The 22,320-nt window shown below is 32.3% G+C and overlaps 1 protein-coding gene across 6 annotated transcripts in view; it reads right to left on the bottom strand.

Moving 5' to 3' along the window:
* Window positions 1-22,320, bottom strand: part of LOC145972449 (FH1/FH2 domain-containing protein 3-like) — a 166,640-nt gene that overhangs the window by 74,574 nt on the left and 69,746 nt on the right. For all 6 annotated transcript variants that reach the window (XM_083101076.1, XM_083101075.1, XM_083101072.1 and 3 more), the window contains one exon: window positions 20,273-20,388. In XM_083101076.1, coding sequence (XP_082957202.1) covers window positions 20,273-20,388 — 116 coding nt within the window. The remainder of the gene's footprint in view (window positions 1-20,272; window positions 20,389-22,320) is intronic.

Genomic DNA, 22,320 nt, shown 5'->3' with positions numbered 1-22,320 from the left:
TTTTCGGATATTGAACAATGAATCAAGGGCAGAAAGCAGCGATATAGGTACACTAATCTAAAATATACAAGATGTTAAAAAATTAGTTTGATAAATTTTGAGACAAAAATAAAGATTTCAAAATAAACATTATTTGTTAATAATATTTCGCTCTTCGACATTTCGTTTCTGATATCATATTCAAATTCTCAATAGAACAACAAAGGTTTTCAACGTATCTTGACAAGTAACAAGCTTTGATACATATAAAATGATATATTAAAATATAATTTGATTTTTCCATTTATATGTTTTGAAGACATTAAATTTTTATTTTACACCGATATTAAAGTAAAATGTCGTAGAAAAAAATATTAAAAACAAAAACTGTTTGAAGTTATTTATTTCTGCTTGTCGGTATAATTTTTTAACATCCTGTATACTTGCTTTTTGCCAAGATTTTAATATATTTAAATGTGTATTAAAATCAATTTTATTCCCGGTATCAATTTTATTCACATTAAAATAATTCCGTTATAATTATACTCTTTAAATGCAAATATTTCGCATCTAGGAAGCGAGCAAAGTATGCATAAAAATTATATAAAAATATTATAATTTATATTACGAGATAATAAAATATTTCTCCGTGAAAACGATTATAAACTTATCTATTAATATTACGCAAGAAAATAATAATCAGTGCCTTTATTAATTATAGACTTGTAGACGCGATCGAAATACCGTCGTTAATTATCAACATCCAGCTCGCTTAAGCTCGGTTTAGCGACGTGATATAAATCGCGACACGCTCTTCCTCACTTCTCCCATTTTCGCGATTAATCCCATGGGAGAGCACGCTGCGGATGCATAGCAGACACGGGCAATAGCACTTGCGAATTCCGCCGGGAATTCCCAAACACGGTGTCGCGGATAATGCACGCGCGTGCCTACGACACGAGGTGTGCGTGCACCGAGGCGAGCGTGTCACCGTTTGATCGGTGCGCACCCAACCGTTGGCGCGTGTGAACGCACAGAATCCGCGGGCAAACTAACGTATCGAGGCGTGCGGTTACATTGTAGATAGGTAATTATGTAGAAAGCTAATGTCTTCGTAGACTTTTATCGCGCGTGCAACACGAGTCAATGGAATCGAAACAAAGAAAGCAATGTAGCTGCAATATATCGAGCTGCAGCTCGATTATGCGAGCAAATGGTGCTTCTTAAATCTTATTATGAGGTAATCTCTTCAGTTTCAAAATATAGTAATCAATTACTTCGATAATAATTATATTATTAAGATAATTATATTTTTAAGATAATTTTTTAGATAATTATATTTTTAAGATGCAGATATTTTATCGCTGAAAAAAATTGCTCCGAAAGATGGAAATTAGAATTATTTGCAATTTACATGCAATTAAAAATTTTTTTTGTTAATTATAAGTCGTAAGTTTGACTTTGTTATAATATAAGAAAATAATTTTCAAGTGTTTCTATTGCAATCAAATTTCTTTAAATTTCTCAAAGATTTAGTCTTCGTTTTTTTTTACATTTTAATTTATTTTAAACAGTACAATATTGTCGGAATAATCTAATGGGGATTTTACTATCATTATCGCATTTCTAGCAGTTATGTCTCTAAAAGCGACGCGGTCCTGTCAGCGGTTAGAGTGCATTATGGGTATGATGTACTGTGCACGTATAATGGGTATGATATAATATGAATATGCTTTGACAAAACGCATGTAGAGACAAGGATAGAAGGGAGAAAGAATAAGAAACAAATGAGATAGAAAGAAAGAGAAAGGACGAATAGAAATGAATGAATTCATGAAAGGCTAATGAAGACGTGTCATTGGTCCTTGTCCCCAGAATCCCTCGGCTGCGATGGTTAGGTCAACCTAACAACCCATCGCCGAGGCATATATGGTCCTTTTGCGAGCTTAATTACCAATTATCTCGAAGATCTCTGATATCGATCGCGAAGGTCCGGCTTGCTTGCTTGCTTCCGACACGATCGCCTTTCTCGCCAGCAGACTTTTTCTCATTCTCTCAGGAGAATGGCATCGCCGGCCACTTAAATCGCCGTTCGACAACATTTGCGTGTACGATACTTGCACGCAATCTATTCAAATTATCTATTCAAAGATAAACAAATCGAGTAAAATAGGAAGAGGCATGTTATGGCGCAAACCAAACCGCTGCCTTCACCGGGATTTACAAGCGATTGGCTATCTGCAAATTACAGCATGTAATTGCGTCAAGATTTTCGATTTCATCATGCCAAATTTTAATAAGATCTTTTTATCGAGATTTTCCACAAATTTTAATAGTTAAATGTTTTATATTTAAATACAAAATAAAATTGCATTCAAAGTTAATTGTTCTTTCATCATGAAATTACATAAACACACATTATATTTAAGAAAATTCCCATCTTCTTATTTCCCAACTATAAATTGACGCTAATTAATTTTATTTCAAGATATTGATTTATTACAGACATCAATAAAGTACAATTAAACGATAAATTATTTCGTAATCAGTTATCGCCATAAATGAATACAAATCAATAAATCGGGACGCACTCCTGCGAGTAATAAAACGCAGGATGCGAGATTCCGATTAGATATTCGTAGCAGAACTAATGATCTAATTTATATCAAAAGATCTAATGTGAATGATTTATGTGATTTAATGTAAATCCATGAAATTATCAAAACCGTTTATAATTTTGCTCGTTAAAAATTACTTAAAAATTCTCAATCTAAAATCTTCCTTTCAGTTTCGGCAAACTTTTTCGATAGTTATTTTAAATAACATTTTAAAAAATTTAATAAAACAACTGCAAAAATTAATGTACACTTATAAAAAATTAAGTAACAATTTTTATTACGCAATTATGATTATTATGATTTGAATTTTATCATGATCAAATAAATTAAAGGTGAGGAAACCTGCAATTATGTAATCGTTAAGTTAAAAAGAATGTTACTTAACATCCGACACAAAAAAACGAAACTGTACCTGTACCTTTTTATTTAACAAATTGAGAAAATCAACTATAGTTTCCTTCAAAATAGTTCCCTTCTGAGTTGATACACAGCTGCATACGATGCTGCTAACGTTCGAAGCAATTCTGCAGATCATTTTCTGAAAGATTGAGGATCTTCGTCGTTTTTGTTTTCACATCTTCTACCGACAATAAATGGGTTCCTTTGAGCATCGACTTGATCTCGACCAGAATTGTGGAGAAACTGCTGGATTTTTTTGCACCAAGATAACGCGCCAGCCCATAACTTTGTCTGTGAAGCAATTTTTAGCTAATCACAACATCACTGTGCTTGAGTATCTACTCTATTCGTCAGACCCGGTTCCCTGCGATTTCTACCTCTTCCCAAAGATTAACTCGGTCCTCAAAAAAATCCATTTTTTGTTGATGTGAAAGCAAAAATGACAGAGATCCTCAACAGCCTTTCAGAAAATGATTTGCAGAATTGCTATGAATTGTTGGTAGCATCGTGTGCAGTTGTGTGTCAACTTAAAAGGAAACTATTTTGAAGGAGATTTTCTAGATTTAGATTGACGACCTTGTTTATTTCTCCGGAAAAGAGACAAGGAAGTAAATATATTGCTGTCAAACTCAGAATTAGACAAAATATAATTTAAAAACTCCTTATAAAAATTACGAAAAGACTCTATTTATAATTACAGATTTGTGATTAAATAAATTTCTCGTAAGTTGATGCTGTGTTTCTTCAATATTTTGAAATAATGAAGAAACAACAGCATTTTTAGACGGATCTGTGTCGCGAAATGTTTCACTAACAAGTCTCGCGAAAATAAATTCTGCAAAAAGAAATGTAAAAGTAAATTCTGCCTGAAAAGAGACAAGCCTGGAAAAGACGGAGAAAAAGCAGTTTTAAACTTGGCAGTAACGCGGATCACCGGAATGTCGAGATTTCCCTTAGGAGCTTTCGTAATGCGCGGGAGTATCGATCATCTCGTCGTGATATTCCTCGTCATTGTATTAACGCGAGTAAGAACCTTTGTATTTCTCCAGTCACCGGGGAAATGTAATGCCACAGAAAACAATAAGAACAACATTGTAGCAGATTGTGAGTGTAAATATCTGAAATTAAAATGCATTTAATCTGATCCACGAAAACTATTAAACAGAGAGCTTGTCATCTTTGCGTGAAAAGATATACACGAGCGAGATGCTCATAGTTTTTACATAGATGCATATGGATAGGATACATATACAGGGTGTTCTAAATATTTTTTATTATTGTAAATATCGAAAGCTTAAAATAAGAAAGCTAACGATTCTTTCAACTTGTCGATATATCTGTAATTTTCAAAAACGACTAAATTAACGAATCCATCAAAATTAAATCAAGAGATATTATTTTATTAGTTAATTTTATTTTATTTATTTTAGAAAAATTGATGTATAAATTAATAAAATTAATTGATGTAAAAATTAATAATTAATGAATTAATTATTATATACATATATATAACGTCGAAAAATATAATAATCTAATTAAATATATTTAGTTCCATATTTATAATTTTGTAAATTTTGTAAATGATATTAAGAATGCCCTGTATATTGTCCATGTCTCGATGTGAGTATTATATTGCAAAGAGTAACTTGGGCATTCAAGATTTCAGTGAGTCGACTCGCGTACGAACAAAAAACGGAGAGAGAAAAAGACTGGGGCAAAACAAGACAGAGACAAAAAGAGTGACGCAAGAATGCTAGGTTGAATAGCAAAAGAATTATTATACATGATGCACTTCGTATATACAGAGTGCTTCAGCAACAGCACTATTCTCAACTAGACATTGTAATTTGTGAAGAAGACAGATGATTATTTCAATCATTCAGGCCTCAATAATTCTCGAAACAAAAGATTCGCTCTGGAAAAAATTTATTGTTGGAGATAATATTTCTTTTTCTCAGAAATGTATTTTAATCATTTCGATCATTAATTATTTTTGGCAATAAAATCTTCGATTGTAAATAATAAATACATCTTAATTTCGTTTCAAATAAATTTCACTTTAATATAAATATTGACCTTCAAACTCTTGATTGCTAAGAAAATAATGGCAAATTAAAAAATTACAAAAGTTTAATCAAATTCTCGAGACATAAATCAATCTAAAATTATCAAAGAATCCGCGTTGAATCATCCGCAACTTTTGGAAAAATATGTATATGACAAATGAAACCGCGCATTTTTTTCCGGAAAAGCCTTTTTTATACCGCCTTCCTGAAAAAGAAGAAAACGAGCGTTGCATTTCCGCTCGCGGAAATATAGCGGAGAGATGGAAGGAGGATGGGCAATGGAGCGGCGGACATGGCATAAAAAGGACACTCTCTTTTTTAGCCTGGAAACTTGCTTAAACTGCAAGATCAGTCGCGCGATCCCGCGGACGTGACACATTTAATTAAAACTCGCAGCAGACGCGTATTGCGCGTAACCGGAATTAAAGGCGCGAGTTGCGTTTTCAAGATAATGCCCCCTAAAAGTTTCGTCATAATAAATTTAACGAGGCGATGAATATAATTGCTCATGGTTCGTTTTATGACGACGGAAAAATAACGGGCGGCGCCAAGATCAGAGGCACCGAAATTTAATGAGAGTGTTTTGCATATCCAGCTACAGTTCGCTAATTGCTTTACGTTATAATGCCACATTTCTCTTATTTCCTTTAGCGATAGGTATCTGTATATTCATTTTAGGAGTCTTCTCGCAATTTATATTCGCTGTTTTAAAACTTTTCTTCTCTTCTGGAAGTCATGTAATTTATACCTTTACTTAATCCAATATTTAATGTGCGAAATGAATAAACAATGTACAATATTTGATTGTTGAAACGAGATAATTTATTATAATCTAGTTTAATGACATGAAAATAATAACAGTAATTTCATTTATAGAGATTAAGTGGATATTAAATGGCTTATAATAAATTAAATATAATTAAATTTTATTCAATTTCATAATTAAATTTTATCCAAAATACACTTCAAGAACAGATTTTATAACATATTCTATAGCAGAAGTTAGGCAATGGAATTAGGTCAAACAATAATCCGCAGATCGCAAGGATTAAATAGGATTTGCATAGTATTTTATGCCATGTAAATCAATTTCAGATTCACTGTTCTCAAATACTCTAATATAGGTTAACAGAAACATCAATTAACCAAAGTTATTATAGTAAATGCTCGATTAATTTGTTTTTGTATAAATAATTAAATGTATACGTTTGACGATTTTTTAAATAAATATATTTTTATATTTTTCAATATATTTTTTAAATAACAATGCAAAGTTTAAAATAACATTCCCACATTTAATCATCTTTTTTCAATTAAAAACATTTAATACAACTATAGCTATATTTACTATTAACAAAATAAAAAGAAAAAACATTTAATATGTACCGTCGCTAGAATAATCCTATAATATAAATATAAATTCTATGATATAAAAATATATTTTGCCGGCAATATTTGTTTTATTTTACTCAGCTGTTAAATAATTTAATCAATTTAATTTAACGTTTATATTATAATTTACATGGCGATGTTCCATCACTTATCTTGCATGTAAGATTAAAGAAAGATTTGAGAAACGCATAAAAATAGGAAACTACACAGATTGACGCTTTGTAAATATTTTATTCGTTTTAATATCGCGAAATCCTTTGACCGAGGAGCGTAAAAGACGCTGTAACTTCTCGAGCTATCAATTTCACCGTTCAGCTCTCCATTTCACGACCATCCAATTAATGAGATCCGTTTTACGAAAAATTTTACTCTCTTTGAAAGTTAGTGAACGGAAAAGAAGCGGGAGCTGCAGCGATAAAATAAGGATGGAAGAGAAAAAATATAAATCGGAATAAGCGAAATAGCAGAAGAAAAAACTTTGGAATTCAGAAACTTACACACGAGCAACGATTATATATAATTTGAACAAAATAAAACGCATTTCTTTTCATTTAATCTTTTTTCATAAAATACTTTATCTACAAAAATAGAATTTTATGTAAATATTTAGATATTTGTCTAATATGTATATAATGCCAATAATCCATAATAATATCGCGCGTATCAATTATAAAATTGTCGATATCTCTTTTCCTCATTTAATAAAAGTTTATTTCATCACTATGTGTTCACTATAGTGAACAAGGTTCCACTATTGTAACAGAATTTACGGGAAACCGCAAGTTTTAATTCTACCATAAGATCCCGCGTTCGTCTGGCCATAACTCTTTGGCTTTGCGTAAATCTCAGGATTAAAGATATATACCGAAAAGACTGTAGAGACTGCTCGCTGCTTTGCACGACCGCTCGTTGCGGCCTCGTCTTTTCTCGTTGCTATTCTTTTCCAACAAAAAAAATCACTCTGCTGGATTAACGAAGGTAATGGCAAAAGGAATATAACGTGATAACATAATTTTTGCTCAGCAAAAAGAAGCGAAGAGCGGATCTTTTTATAATACAATACAATACTGTTTAGTAGTAATAGATTTTTTCTCAATTTTTTCCTTGACCAATTTCTTTTTGCAATAATTTGTCAAAGTTACAAAAATATCTTCTTAATAAATTTTTATAAAAAGTTTTGTAAAATATAGAAGCATTTAAAATACTCTAAAGTCTTCTTTGCTAATTTTATTTTTAGTACTAAAAAATCTAGAAATTGTTATGTTCTTTTGTCCTCGCATTATAATTTATGTTTCTCGCAATAGTGAACAAATATTTTTATTCAGTGAATCAGTTTATATATTATCATATTTATAGTTTTGTTCTCAATACGTCGCATAATAGGAGTTTTTTTATGTCACGTAATAAAGAATCTTGTAAACTATTAAAGATATATCGAGATACTGATCTAAGAAAATGCAAATAAACGTGCAAATGCACATGACTCAGGATACACATGAAATACCAATCACAAGCGAATGCATTTCACACGTGATCGCTTATCTTAGCCTTCTGGCGGAGCACAAGATCAAGATCGAAATCCAAGTGGAGGGATTTTCACCGCGACCTAAAAGATAAAAATAGATTCCCGCTTACGAGATGTCGACACGATCAGAATCCACTTCATTTCTACCTTCTGTAAATTTTTCATTTTTTTCTCCGATGTATGTATAAAACAGAATACAAACTGAGATTTCAGGAAAAATCATGAAAAAGCTTCTTGCATCACGACGGCTCCGAAAATGGAAAAATGTTATAGTTAAAAAAAATAGTTATCCGTCTACACACTTCAAAATTTATCGTAAACAATTCAAGAGAAACGCGTATCTTTATTTTTTTTCGAGATGAAAAAGAAAAATAAAAAATCATTGCTATTTCGGGAAAAATCACTATCAAATTTGTACAATACATAGGTATGTATATGAATCTGTACCTGTAATCTCTAAATGATAAAGTAAAAATACAATTTGAACACATTAAAAAATTTGTTATTGCAAATAAACTTAAGATTTCACAGAAAATTAATTTCCTATAAATATTTTTTGATTGCATCCAATTCATTAGATTAATTTTTAAATTTTTTATTAATAATATACAATTTTCTTTTCGATATAAAAAAGTAATATTATTAATTTTATAAATATATTTTTGGTACTATAAATATATTTGGTATTATAAATATATTTTTGGTAAAAGTATTTATATACATAATATAAGTAAAAAAAATTTTAATATTTTCTCAAATCTTAATAAATGCATAATAAATTATTATAAATAAAAGATTAAGATTCATATCCACTTCATAGTTGTTCTCTCAGTAACACAAAATAAAAGAAAATTATTTTGTAAAAATTGCGAGAAGTTTATACTTTTTTCATGTTAAAAGATACTTTATCGTAAAGCAAAGACGGTTAAATCGACCGATCGTACAAGGGTCATTATTTTCCAAAGAAATATCCTAATAGAAGACTTGACTTAAGTCGGATATTGAAAATGGATATTAAAAATAAAGAAAAATAAAATTAAAAAATCGAGATAGAGAATAACTCTTACAATATAAAGACAGAATCAATACAAAGATATTTGAAGCATGCGATATAATTTTCTATCTTAAGACAATAAATAAAACAGTAACTAAAAGAAGAAGATAAATTTTTCATAATTTGAAAATATTTTTCAATCTTATTGATAAGAGTATTGAATTAAATTTCTAATTCATTTATGATTTCGATTGAAACTTGAAATCTTTTTAATTTGAATCTAATGGTTTTGAAATTTCAATAGTTATATTTTATTCAATAAGACATAAAATATAATAATTTTATAATAAAATTTTATAATAAAATATAATAAAATTTAGTTTATTATAGTTTCTTTAATTTTACTATAATTAATTGCAGTTTCTCTAATTTTTTATTATCAAGACTTGAAAATTGCGTAAAAAAAACAATCAAACTGATTCTGCCGAAATAACCGTAATGAAGAACTTTACAATTAAAAAACAATTAAAATGCATCATTTGACTTAAATTAAAGATTTTTTTCTTGGCTATTCTTATTAGACGACTTTAGAAAAGATTAATGATGTCATATCTCGGTTCAGACATGCAACGTAATAAAGTTCTCCAAACTTTTCATATTCGTATATAAATATGTATAAACTTCGTGAGACCATGCAATATATAATGATAACGCTTCGTTATAACATATAAACTGTCGTAAAATGATGTGTCGATAATAATGTGTCTTTTTCTCAAATTTGGAAAATGCGATATACGCATTGGTGCATTTCCATGAATATGTACGAACCATCCAATCGATATGGAAGTTGTATATCTCTTATATACGAAACACACATCGGCCACAGAACATGTCTGTGCACTCAACGACAATGGACGAGATGCATCTATGAGCATTCGCGGTCGCATTTGGCCTGTAGTGCAGGCAAGATGCGCTCTCTCGATTATCACAAAATTAATTAATATTTAAAGCCTAAAGAGAAGGCTGTGTAACTATATAACTTTCTGTAGTCCTCGTTCAAAAATAAAAATAGGCTTTTTTCAATCAAAAATACTTAAGTATATTGAATGTATAAATTAAAAAAAAAAACTATGTTTCTAATAATAATAATATATGTTCCTAGTAAATTAATTTAAAAAGACCTACAAAAAAAGAAAATGTAAAGACGAAGAGATAATGATTCGACCTCTTTCTTATTTTTATTTTTAAAGTAGAAAAGATTTTGATATACATATATTATATATGGATTAAACTACAGATTCTTTCACAATAGACTTTGTCTGCAAAATAAGCGAACATTTCGCGCATAATTTAATAATATAATCCGATATAAACAAAATTATATATCGCGATATATCGATTTTTGCAGACTTACTAAGTCAGAAATGCGGGGGAAAAACTAATAAAATTCTACGACACGATGCGACAAAGTTTCAAAGTAAGGAATCGTGAATGGAGCGAGCACTTTTCTTTCTACCGCTCTTACTTACCAGCCACGACCAGATACGCCTCTGTAAAATGCCGCAGCATTATACATCGAGTTCTACAGAATTCCCTTCCAGGAAATTCTGGAAAAGTTTCAGAACTTCTTACGGTTCGCGGTGAGACAGTTTCCTTATTTGAGTTAACCATGCGGAATAGTTAGTCTCACTACGCACCGTCACTCTTATTTCTTCTGTTGACACTTCTTTATCTTTGCACGTCCAACAACTTGATCTATGTGCGAGCCTTAATTTATCTCATTTGGCTAACTGTTCTTACAATTATTCTTGGAAAGACAATAAAAAGAATATTTGCACGAGAAGATAAAGAAATGCTAAAAAATTATTTCTCAGAATGTATTTATAAAAGAATAAACTATCTATCATATATATTTTATAATTAATTAATTTAAATATATCTCTTATTAATTAGAGGACATTTAGCACGGAAATAGATATGTAAAAAATAATTTAAATGTTAAATCAAAATTGTTATTTACATTATTCTTATATCAAATATTTAATATTATTTTACTCGCGGACTTATAATTTCATTTATCCTGAAGAGAATATTATAAAATTTATTTGCAACATATTATTAATAGCATCTCCGTAGAATTTCAATTAATAAAGCATCCCTTTCTTGGAAAAAAGTTAAATGATTTTCTTCTCTTTTGAAGATCCAGGGAGATGCAGTCGCTTGCGCTTCCCTCATCGTCCCGATGCACGATTTCTTGCGCGAAATATACGAGTTCCTGTCGTCGACCTTAATCGACCATCACCAATCGAATATAATTCAAACCGACGCTCCGCGATTTATATCCGCCCCCATGCTACCGGCAACGTCCGATCGCGTTCGAGTCGATCGTAAATTTAATTGTGTAACGAGGCAATGCCTGATCCACGGGTCTGGCCTCCCTCTCGTCCCTTGCGTGGTAACAGCTCGTAATTACCGGCCGATGCGGCGAGCCATTGATCCTGGAGACCATTTGTTTTCAACAGTGTACCTAAATCCGAAAGCTCTCGAGCTTACATGGCGTGAGCCAATCGCGGAGGTTACGTTCAATCCTCGAGCTTCGAGTCTTCGGGATCACGAGCGATTAAGCTTGTTACAGCTTTCCTTTCTTATCCCGGCTTACGTCTCTTTCGCTTTCGTGGGAAACAGATATAACAAATAAAATTATTACAAACGCGCGTTTACCTTACGTCTACAGGATTCAGAAATTATTCTATTCATTTGTATGTATTTAACGTAAAAGCCCTCGACATCAGACGTAACGTGAGGTACAATTAAAAATTTATGCTTGACGTCAGACGTATAAAATCTTAAAAATTGAAATGTAGACTTGTATAAGTCGCCACAGTTTATTGCTTCAATCGTATGAGACGAATTAGATGGTTTGCGCTTCTAAGATACATTCATGCTAACAAGGAAGAACCTAAAAACAGACATGCAGGCATGATCATAAGTTACGACTAGCCAGATGACTGGACAACCTAGAGTTTACGAGGCAGTACCTAGGCAGCACCAGGCAGGAGTTAGTTCCACCTGGCAGTAAAAGGAGCAGTTAAAGAGTTCTGAAATATCGCTTAAAGCGCGTCCCGAAGCGAGCTTATGTGCTGGCCACATACACGAAGGCCCTACACTTTCATACTTCTATATCATTCGCGATGGCACGAAACTCCGAGGGTGACTGGGCGTTTCTTAATCGAAGAAATATTTTCCGATTCCCAACGTAGGGCTTCCGGTCGCGACACGTTTTCATTGAAATCGATACAAGAGTAAATTTCCTCTAAATGTATATCGACTCGAAAAGGTTCTGGATATCATTACTAAGCATTAGAATTTTTTTCTTGATATTAAAAATATTTATAGTAATAATAATAATAATTTATAGTAATAATAATAATAAAGTAATAATAATTTATATTAAATGTATACTTATAATAAAGTAATAATTTTTTTGTGAGACGTGTAAATGCTGTTCTTATACTTAATTATGTCAAATAATACTTACATACAGAGAGAAATTTTTCTACTATATACGAAGATTTTTCTCTTTTTTACAGAAGCAAAAAAAAGAAAAGAAAAGAACGCGATGCAGTCTAGAAAACGTGCTGCAACGTGCAATTTTTGGCTCTCCTCCGAGAAGAGGACCTTGTGCCATAAGTATCGAATTGGAAGGATAGTGTATTAAATCCCTGAAATATGACCAAATGTCTATATGTTTATATGTCCGCCGCGAAACTTTGCTCCTCTGTTCAGTTTCCTTTTTATGGATTAATCGTGGAAAAATGGCAGTTTATTTCAACATTATAAAAATAATATAAATACATAATATGTAAATATATATAATATTTGATTACAGTTTGAAACACTGTTAAAATTTTACGTAGAAAAATTATTTTAAAAAAAACATTTAAAAATAATTTCTTTAATTTCCTGAAAATCTTGGCACGAAACCAGCTGATATTATTCCACCACTTTCTGCATCCTTCATCGTATAAGTTACTAATATTAAATGTCATCTACTTAGGATAAATTAAAATTTTCCATAATGTATCAGTCTATATACATACTTGCTTTAGAAATATACATATGATATGCCATTTTCATTTATCAGTGTCCATTCCAATCGAAGTGCAATAAATCTAAAGCAAACAGATGTCGCGGATAATACATTGAGCGTTTCTTTGATAAAAAATTAAGCGCTTTTTGTAGTAAATACGCGAGTTTTCGGCTTTAAGGAAGCCGAGCTTCTCTGGCTCATGACGCCTGCATTTGCTATTATGCAATACTTGCGGATGAGTAATTGAGTTGGATATCTCGAGCAACGAGATCGTTTCTCGCGACATCAATTAAACGGTCACGGTCGAATCTAATCGTGCGATATTACATAAGATTTAACAGCATTCTTATGCGGTCTATGACGGAAGATAGTCGGCGCGATAATTTAAAACCCTGACCCGGAGAAAATGGATTTCTCCCATATATCCATCACCTTTCTTCCAGCGAATGCCTCAATGATCTCGCGTTGCGAAATCACTGTGCCACTAAACAATAGATGCAACTACTAGTTTAAAGCCACAAGAGATCAATAAGACAATTTTTTAAAACAATGGGATATTTTTTTGCGTTATTTTACTCTATAATGATTGGCATATCTCCAGGAGATATGCATGAAATATTCATAAAATCTCGTCGTGTATAAAATTAATATTGCAAAATATAAAATAATAATTGCAATATAAAATAAAATAAAAACTTTGTCTTTACGTAAATCAGTAAAATAATTACACAGAAATTTCGAATTGTAGTTTCATGCCTTTCGTAATTTTATTGAGGCGTGATTTTACCCCATCTTACGGCATTATTGTTTTCCACAAATTATGGCATATGCACAGATAAGAATGATATATCGTATATTTATTTATAATGATATGTGTTGACTCATTGTCGCTCGGTCTCACTTAATGCTCTGCCGCGCGTACAAACAGATATTTATAAAACGTGAAAACGGCCGGCTGCGAGAGAGGTACGCCCAGCCGAATATCCTGGGAATAGATCTCGAAACCCAGTTATACGATTTATTCCGAGCCGGGTCGCCAACTGTTCGTAAGCCTTCGCTTTTCAGGACAGATAATGTCTCTCGTCGTTGAAAAATATCACTATCGCAAATATTTAAAAAATTTTTGGAAGAATTGCAGTTATTATTTTACTAAATGATATTTTAAAAAATCTCTGTGTGCAAAAGTATACGTTGAATATGTAATTAAATGTGAAAGAGCTTGTTAATGTTTTTGAAAACTACAATTAAATGCAAAGTGCAATATAAGATGCACAAACGAACATATTACAATGCAATTTATTTCATCGTCAAATTCCTGAATTGTTTCACACGCATTGTTATCAACGGCGTGTTGAACGATCATAAGTGCAATGTGTAAACTCTATTCTTATAGCACGTGAGTCACTAGTTTTCAAAACGCGCGAGTGACACAGGCTCATTAATTTAATCAACGATGCACACAGTTTCGAAGAAAAATTCTCGCAAAAAATCACAAAATTCTATGAGAAATTCTCGTTATTTTATATACTATAATACAATATTTATATTAAAATTTTTCATTTATAATACAATATATTTATATTACAATTCCTCGTAATCCTCATAATAATACATTTTAGAAGAAATAATTATTAAAAAATATCGCGGAAATACATATAATAAATGCGTGTGCTGGAAAAATACATATTCATTTAAATCCATTTTAAAACAAAGCTAAAAATAATTATAAAAATTTGTATAAACGACACATATCAAAGCTAAAATAACTTTTTCCGTAAAATAATGTAATCAAATTTTTGTATTTAATATTTAATATTTATTTAACGGAAATGCAATTTAAAATCCATTTGAAAGAACAAATTAAATAAAAATAAATGAAAAATAAATCTTTAGCACATAAAATATTTAATAGTTTGAAGAACAAAGGATTTGAATTTCAATCCGGACGAGTTCCATAATTCAATAATCGCGATTAATTTACCTAATATCAATTTATACATTATTACAGTTTGAGCTGATTTACGTTTCTATCATTGTCATTGTTAATAACATTTATGTCATTGCCCGCTTGACGTATGCTAGTCTGCGACGACATTAATGAGGCGATTTATTAGCATAGTTTGCATTACAGGATGAATAGCATGATTCCAGCAAGGCTGATCACTGTTGTCATGCAAAATATCTGTTATCTCAAAAGCAAAGCCGACAATGCGAGTTGTCACATGGCACTATATTGTTGTAATAAGATAAAACCGCGATTCATGTGACTACTTTGAATAAAATTATCTTATTACACGCAAAAATGTATTTTTAATGAAATTTTTATTTTTAAAATTCTCATCTAATTTTTTTTTATAATATTCAATCCTTAAATTTACAATTAATATATATATTCTTATTTTTTAATATAACAAGATTACCTCCCTTATCTTTTTTTTTTTATAAAATGATTTAGAATTTATATCCTTTTATTTAATTCTAATTTTTTTTTAATTTTTATTATCATATTATTTAATTCTTTTATTTTAATTTATATTTATATTAATATAATAACTTTGCTAATATTTTTTTATTCTATTAAATCTTTATATCCAATAATTCCTTTAAAAAAATTTACTTTATATTGTTTATTAGATTCTTTCTCTCAATAATTATAATTTTAATGAAAGATAGTTTCTCCCAAGATTCTACGTTCTAATTTTCAAGACTAAGATAAGTATAATATATTACTATTTTTTATTATAATTTTTACATTTGAATGATAATAATAAAAATATATTTATCATTTTTATTAAATTTCCAGCAAAAAACATATATTAAAAAACATATATTAGAGATCCAGAATTTTAATGATAATTTATGATATCAGTGAACAAAAAAATTTAAACTTTGATCTATTACGTGTTAACATGCAAAGAAGATACTTTTAACAAATATACGTATGTGTATATAATAATGATTCTAAAGTCCGATACGTAGGAAGCTGATTACTCATCGCAATGTCTATATCGAACGTTTAGTAACTTGCCTGGTTATTGAACCCTTGGGAGAATATTTGTCATCCTTTCTCTCCGTTGTTCCGTCCAGCTCTTTTCTTTCATAATGTTTTCTTCCCTCTCAGTCATTATATTCGCAAATACACATGTATACATCTTTCATCATAATTATGTACCCTCGATATACCGGTACCTACGCTCATTCAAATAGATTACGTAAGATTTTGCGGAGAAATAGAAAAAAGAAAGGAGAAAGAGAGGCAGTTAAGATGAAAGGCCACGTGAAAGAAATGCGATGACACCAAGTTTATTAGGTAAGGTCCGCAGGGACCTCTTTTCAGTTAAGTACGCCGTGCACGGAATGGAGATAAGTTTCGACGTTCCACTAGTATAGTCCACTTTCTCCGGTGGCTGATTAATTTCATTTGAAAAAACGAGCCCGCGTAGGTAGGTTTTATTTTCAGGACAAGGACGGATGGAAATAAGTACGATCGCACTTTTATTTTACCTGCACGTAGATAAAAATAAGCAGTGGATCAAATTAAACAAGTAATCAAAATGGTGAATATTTCCGTCTCTTAAATAAATAATTATCAATAAAGAAAAATTTATAACGCAAAAAAATATCTTCGAATACAATCTCAACAATTAAAGAATTTTCTATATCATGAGAGAGAATATTCGAACTATCTTATTCATAATTGCAGAAAATATTTTATTTAGATTGCATTATTCTGTCAAAGGGCAGAGTGTTCATTTTATTGAATCTTACAATTATTAAAAAAAAATTCTTTAAAAAAAGATGCTTGTAACGTTTTCCCAAAAGCCTTTTCAATTTGTTAGCGTACGGAATTCCCCGTTTATATGCGCGAGACGCACAGGAGACTGCCTAGAATGCAGATATACGCAAATTAATTTCGCGAACGCGCAACAGCCTGCGTGAGAAATATCGCAGATACGCACGCGGTGGTATCTCGCACGCGTGGGTGTACAATTGCCAGGCATTACCGCAAAGATAAACGATTTGTTACCCGCGCGAAAGCTGACTACCTTCCTTCTATATCCGCTGTTTTTCCTCCACATCCGCAAATTGCATAAATTCAATCGAAAGGTATCTACTCGACAAATTCTTTCAACTACATGTTACATTTCGATACGATCGCAAATGCCTGATCTAAACAAGCACATGTGAAAACTGTCAAATTCATCATTTTCTTCGATTTTTGCGCGATTGCGCGATGCACGTGCGAGATAATTGTCGCAAAAGTCAACCATCGTGGGTGGCTTGTCGTCGTTTGCAATGACAGGCGATTCGCCATGGAGGCAGCAGCTGAGCTTGGACTCTGTAATTTAGCACTTTACGAGCGATCTGCAGTCATAACCGGCAGATCCGGAAACAAAGCGCGAATTTTTAAAGACTCTAACAGAAGACAATCGCGATCTCAAAAGATTTATGATATTATTTCATTGATTTCTCTCAATTTTTTGATATTACTCTGTAACTTTTAAATCGACTATTGACAAAATATTTTTACTATGCAAACTTTTTTTGCGTTAATTTAACGATATTTAAGGATAAATCAAAATTTACGTAATAATTACTACGTTGTAATTATTCCAGTGTTATTTCGGTTCGCGATAAATAATTAGAAACGATCCTATAATTACCTCTATCGAATCTGATCACAGTTGATCATTTACATAAATTTACATGACGAATTTGTTCGGTAAGATTGAAACTCGATTTTGCTCGATTGCATAAATACGTTGCGTAATAAAAATTTATTTCAATTTAAGTGCGTACACATATGCGTATGCTTGTGAAAGAGGAAAAAAAATCGAGCGACATGAATGAAATGGACAGGCGGAGAAAAGAAGCGAGGGCGGCAAACGTATGATGTCATTTTGCGGTTCGCGGAAATTCCGGGGTTTCAAATATTGGAACGCATATCTCTGCAAGCAAACATTTATTTAACTCCCATCCCTCTCTCGACGGTTCTCGTCCCTCGAAATCATGGTCCGAGCGCGATTTCAATCTCCCTGTTTCCTCACCTTCCCCCTCGCTCGACGGCCGCGCGTTTATTCGACATTTCGCGCGAACGTGCCTTCGACGGCGACTGACGAAATGCAATCCAATCGAAGGCGACGCATCGAGTACGCACTGATGTAGTGGTGCCGATTAATGGACTGGAAGCGATCTTGTTTCCAACGTGCGTGCGCACGAGACCATTCCGGTCTTGATCAATCGCCGCAAAAATGAAGGTGAGCGACCGCGTCGCATGCATCAGAGAAAATCAATCTCGATTCTAATTTAGAATCGCATCTATCTCTTTTAAATTTAAATATCGCAGAGCATGTATAAAATTATTTCCCTCTTCTTCGATAAGTAACACGTAATTATATATTCACCCTAGTAATTTTTCTGCAATCAAAATAAAAAAGAAAATAAAATTAAAAAATGCAAAGAAGAAATAAGGCTTAATATGATGAATTTCGAGATGCACTTTCACTGAATTATATGAATGCTTTGATTCTTGTATGATTCTTCTTTGCATAAAACGAGAAACTGTGCGAGGGATTCAAAGAAGATATAAGAAGATATATTGTACACAAGACAACATGTGAAAAAAATCAAGAGGACTATGGGCACTATTTGCTGATTCTTTCTTTATATTTTCTTCATTTTGATAGCATCAAAAAGAGATCTTGAAATAAATAAATTTTCAATAGAACGCATGAATATCTCCGCGTGGGAAGAAAAGATGATGAAAATAAAAATGATATGCGCTTCCGCGTTTCTCGATGCCATTGTTCGCTGTCACACGCTCGACGTGGGTGAGCAATCGCGTAGGTTCGTTCGGAGAGAATGGAAAGTCACCGAAAAGACACGGGTCTCTCGAAGCTCTCAAAGGAGAACTAAATTTAATGTCGCACTTACCTCGCCCCCTCCTAGGGGAATTTACCTGCGTTAATACTCAACGAGCACGGTTAGCCTTCATGGCGTTAACGTGAATTCGATACGCAGACCGCAAATATACTGCTGCAGCCGCCGTGCATTTTCAACCAAGAAAACTAGCGTCTGGTTTTCTGCATATTTCATCATGCGAATATTCCGCTACTAAATGCGCATGGAATAGCTTCAAAAATACTGAATAAATAATGAAAAGCGCATAATTATAGTTTCAATTATAATCAAGATTGAAATTAAAAAATTCAAAAATAAAATAAAATTATAAAATTATTCAAAAATAATCTTGAAGAAATTAATATCGATCTTAAAATTCCTAGTAACGCTTCAAAAAAATAATTATTAAATCTATTACATTTAAGATATATAGCAAATTAAAAGATATATATATATTGTAAAATAAAACGTGATTCTCCTTTTTTTAAAATTACTCCTCACACAATAGTAATCAAATAAATTACAGCAATTTCATTGCGGCATTTTAATTAAAAACTTTTCCTCCGTAAGCGAAAACGCTTTAATGATGGTTCGCAAAATGACGCGCGTGCTTAATGCAAGCTATTCCGCTATTTTATCACCGCGGCGTGCATTTAAATTCTGTTTACAAATGATAATTATTCCTTCCGTTGAATGCACTATTTAGAAGAAAATTATCCTGTTCAACGTGCATCTCGAGAATCACAAACTAAAGCGTTCTAATTACTCGATTCTCTGCCGAGACTTTTTGCGCGATCTCTGATGTATTTAACACATTACTTCGAGGTGGGTCTTCGCTTTAACGAGAGAGACTACTCAAAGTACCATCGGCTTTTCTTTCAGGACCTGAATCACGAATCACCCCGCTGTGACTGTGGCGAGGAAACGCGCACACACGTTGTCCTCTTCTCACTTAAATATCCTTCATTACTCCGGTGATTCTAAGTTTACGGTTGTCCACCGTGTGATTATCCGGAGTCTAACCGCAAGGGGCTCGTAAAGATACAGGGTCTATCCCGACAGGATCGACTTCAGGTGGCAAGAAAACAACTGTCCCAGGGTGCAATTAAGTGCGCAAAAATGGCTTCTATCGTTATACGAGCAATTTAAATAAATTACGCGAAACTCTCTGTTCGGGAAATCAGAATAGCTACATATTTATACGTAAATGCAACAAAATAAGAGTTTTAATTTTGATCCTAAATTTCTTGAAATGTACCAAATGTACCAATAATTGTTACTGATGTGGATTATGTGGGCGACACTCACCTCTCACCTTCGTAGAAGCCCTCGAACTCCTCCTGCTGCTCGTTGATGGAGGCTTCGAGGTCCAGATAAGCGCCATAATCTCCGCCCTTGTACAGTTGGAGAGCCGTGTCGTCGAGCTGCAACACAGGTAGCGCATTGCGTTGAGAAACACGTGCTATTTTGCGTGCATGTTGCCGCTCGCGGCGGTAATCGCATCGCGGAAATTATTGCCGCGCCAATGGTGGTTATTAGCCGTTTTTCGCATAAACCGCTGTCTACTTAAAAGCCGCATCCACCACGGACTCTTCGACGAAGCTCGCGATCCTTGACACGCGCAAAAATTGTTGCAGAAAGTGAACAAGGGAGTCATGTACTTTTTCAGAAAATATTTAAAATTTCTCCCATAAAAAATATATATCATATAAAAATATATATCATAATATTTTATAAAATCATATAAAAATATCATAATATCATATAAAAATATATATAATATTTTTTTAATGTTAAAATAAAATGTTAAATAAATTGTTAAAATAAAATGAAACTTACAAGAAATTTTTTTCCATTGAAACTTAAGTGGAATAAACGATTTTTAATTTCTAGAATGCATGAGCAGTTCTATTTATGCAAATTTTGCAATATGTAAATTTTATTGCTGATTGACATTGTAACAATTTACAATTTATGTTAATTCTAAAAATTTATGTGTAGTCATCTCTCTATATCAAATAAAATATATGTCAAAAATATTTTATTAGAAAGGAATATATATATTTATTTATTTATATTAAATTATTTAACTCTTAATCATTGCACATTGGATTTATTTAATAAATTATGAATTGACTAACTCCTTTATTTTCTACAATTTTATTTTTTATTTAATTTTACTTGCGTTAAAGACAATGTAATCTTCGTAATTTTTCTCTTTACCTGTTTAATAAAAAAGTTGAATAGCTTTTAAATGAATTATCGTTGCACAAAAGACCTATTTCTGTTTGAAGTCGAGAGAGTGAAATGTTTTATAAATCGCTTGACTGATTCGAAATTAAGTTTAATATGCTCATTCGGTGAAAATGAACAATTTCTCTCATTGAGAGTTCTTTAAAGCTTTGGAACGAATTTAACGCAGCGCGTATAAGAGTATTACGGGTCAACAATCCGGGCTAATGCGGTTAATCTGCTAAATTTATCTAGGGATCAGTTGGTCCACATACGCGCCGTTCCCATACGAAAGATGATAATCGCTTGGTTTAGAATCAGGTGGTTCTCACCGAAAAAGCCCCTGGCTTACATAGCCTCATCTCAAAATATCAGAAGCGTAAATGAAAATGAGTAAATGATATAATGCACATATAGTGTGAAATTTATTTAACGATATAAGATTAATCATGCGAATAATTGCGTGGTAAATTAAGAACCGCAAGAAACTCCTTCATGAATTTCATTTTTTGCATCTAAAGAAATAATAATTCTCGCTTGATCACGTATATAGAAAATAAATGTCACGATAAATCTTTTGCCTTAAAAAAGTGCGAAAATAATCTCTGTTAGTTGCTTGAAAATGTATTAGGGAGGAATATATTAAAACAAATTTAATGAAATTAAGATACCAAGCCAGGAGGGCGAGAGTAATAAATAGAATGAAGTGAAAAATCCTGTCCTATTACTTTCCATCTTGACCTAGTACCTTTGGAATTTCACTATCCTGCTTTTCGCGCGTCGCTATCGAGGAAAGATCGCGTATAGCGATGAAAAATGCTGAGATCGCAGGAGCAACAAGTTGGCGCGTCTCTAGTTTTGACGACGCTACACGTGTCGCACGTGAAATCGCAGCGTCGACAAGAAACTTCGCGCGATTGCGAGTTTGCGACCTGACCAAATCAAATTCTTTACGGACGCTAAATTTCCCGGGATCCGCTGTTAAATTTCTCGTCGCGAAAGATTGTAAAAATGAAACAGTCGGGCGATCTCGCGGACCCTCTCGTTACGACTCGAATCGACCGGTGACAAATCGCCGGAGGTAAGTAACCCCGATGAGAGACCGACGACTTTTTTCCGGCGCG

The sequence above is a fragment of the Camponotus vicinus genome, unplaced genomic scaffold, assembly GCF_025532165.1.
Source record: "Camponotus vicinus isolate PSW18456_S1 unplaced genomic scaffold, iyCamVici1.0 SCAF_5, whole genome shotgun sequence".
Taxonomy (NCBI): domain Eukaryota; kingdom Metazoa; phylum Arthropoda; class Insecta; order Hymenoptera; family Formicidae; genus Camponotus; species Camponotus vicinus.
The sequence above is the reverse complement of the archived record's forward strand: the minus strand, read 5'-3'. Positions and strand labels throughout refer to the sequence as shown.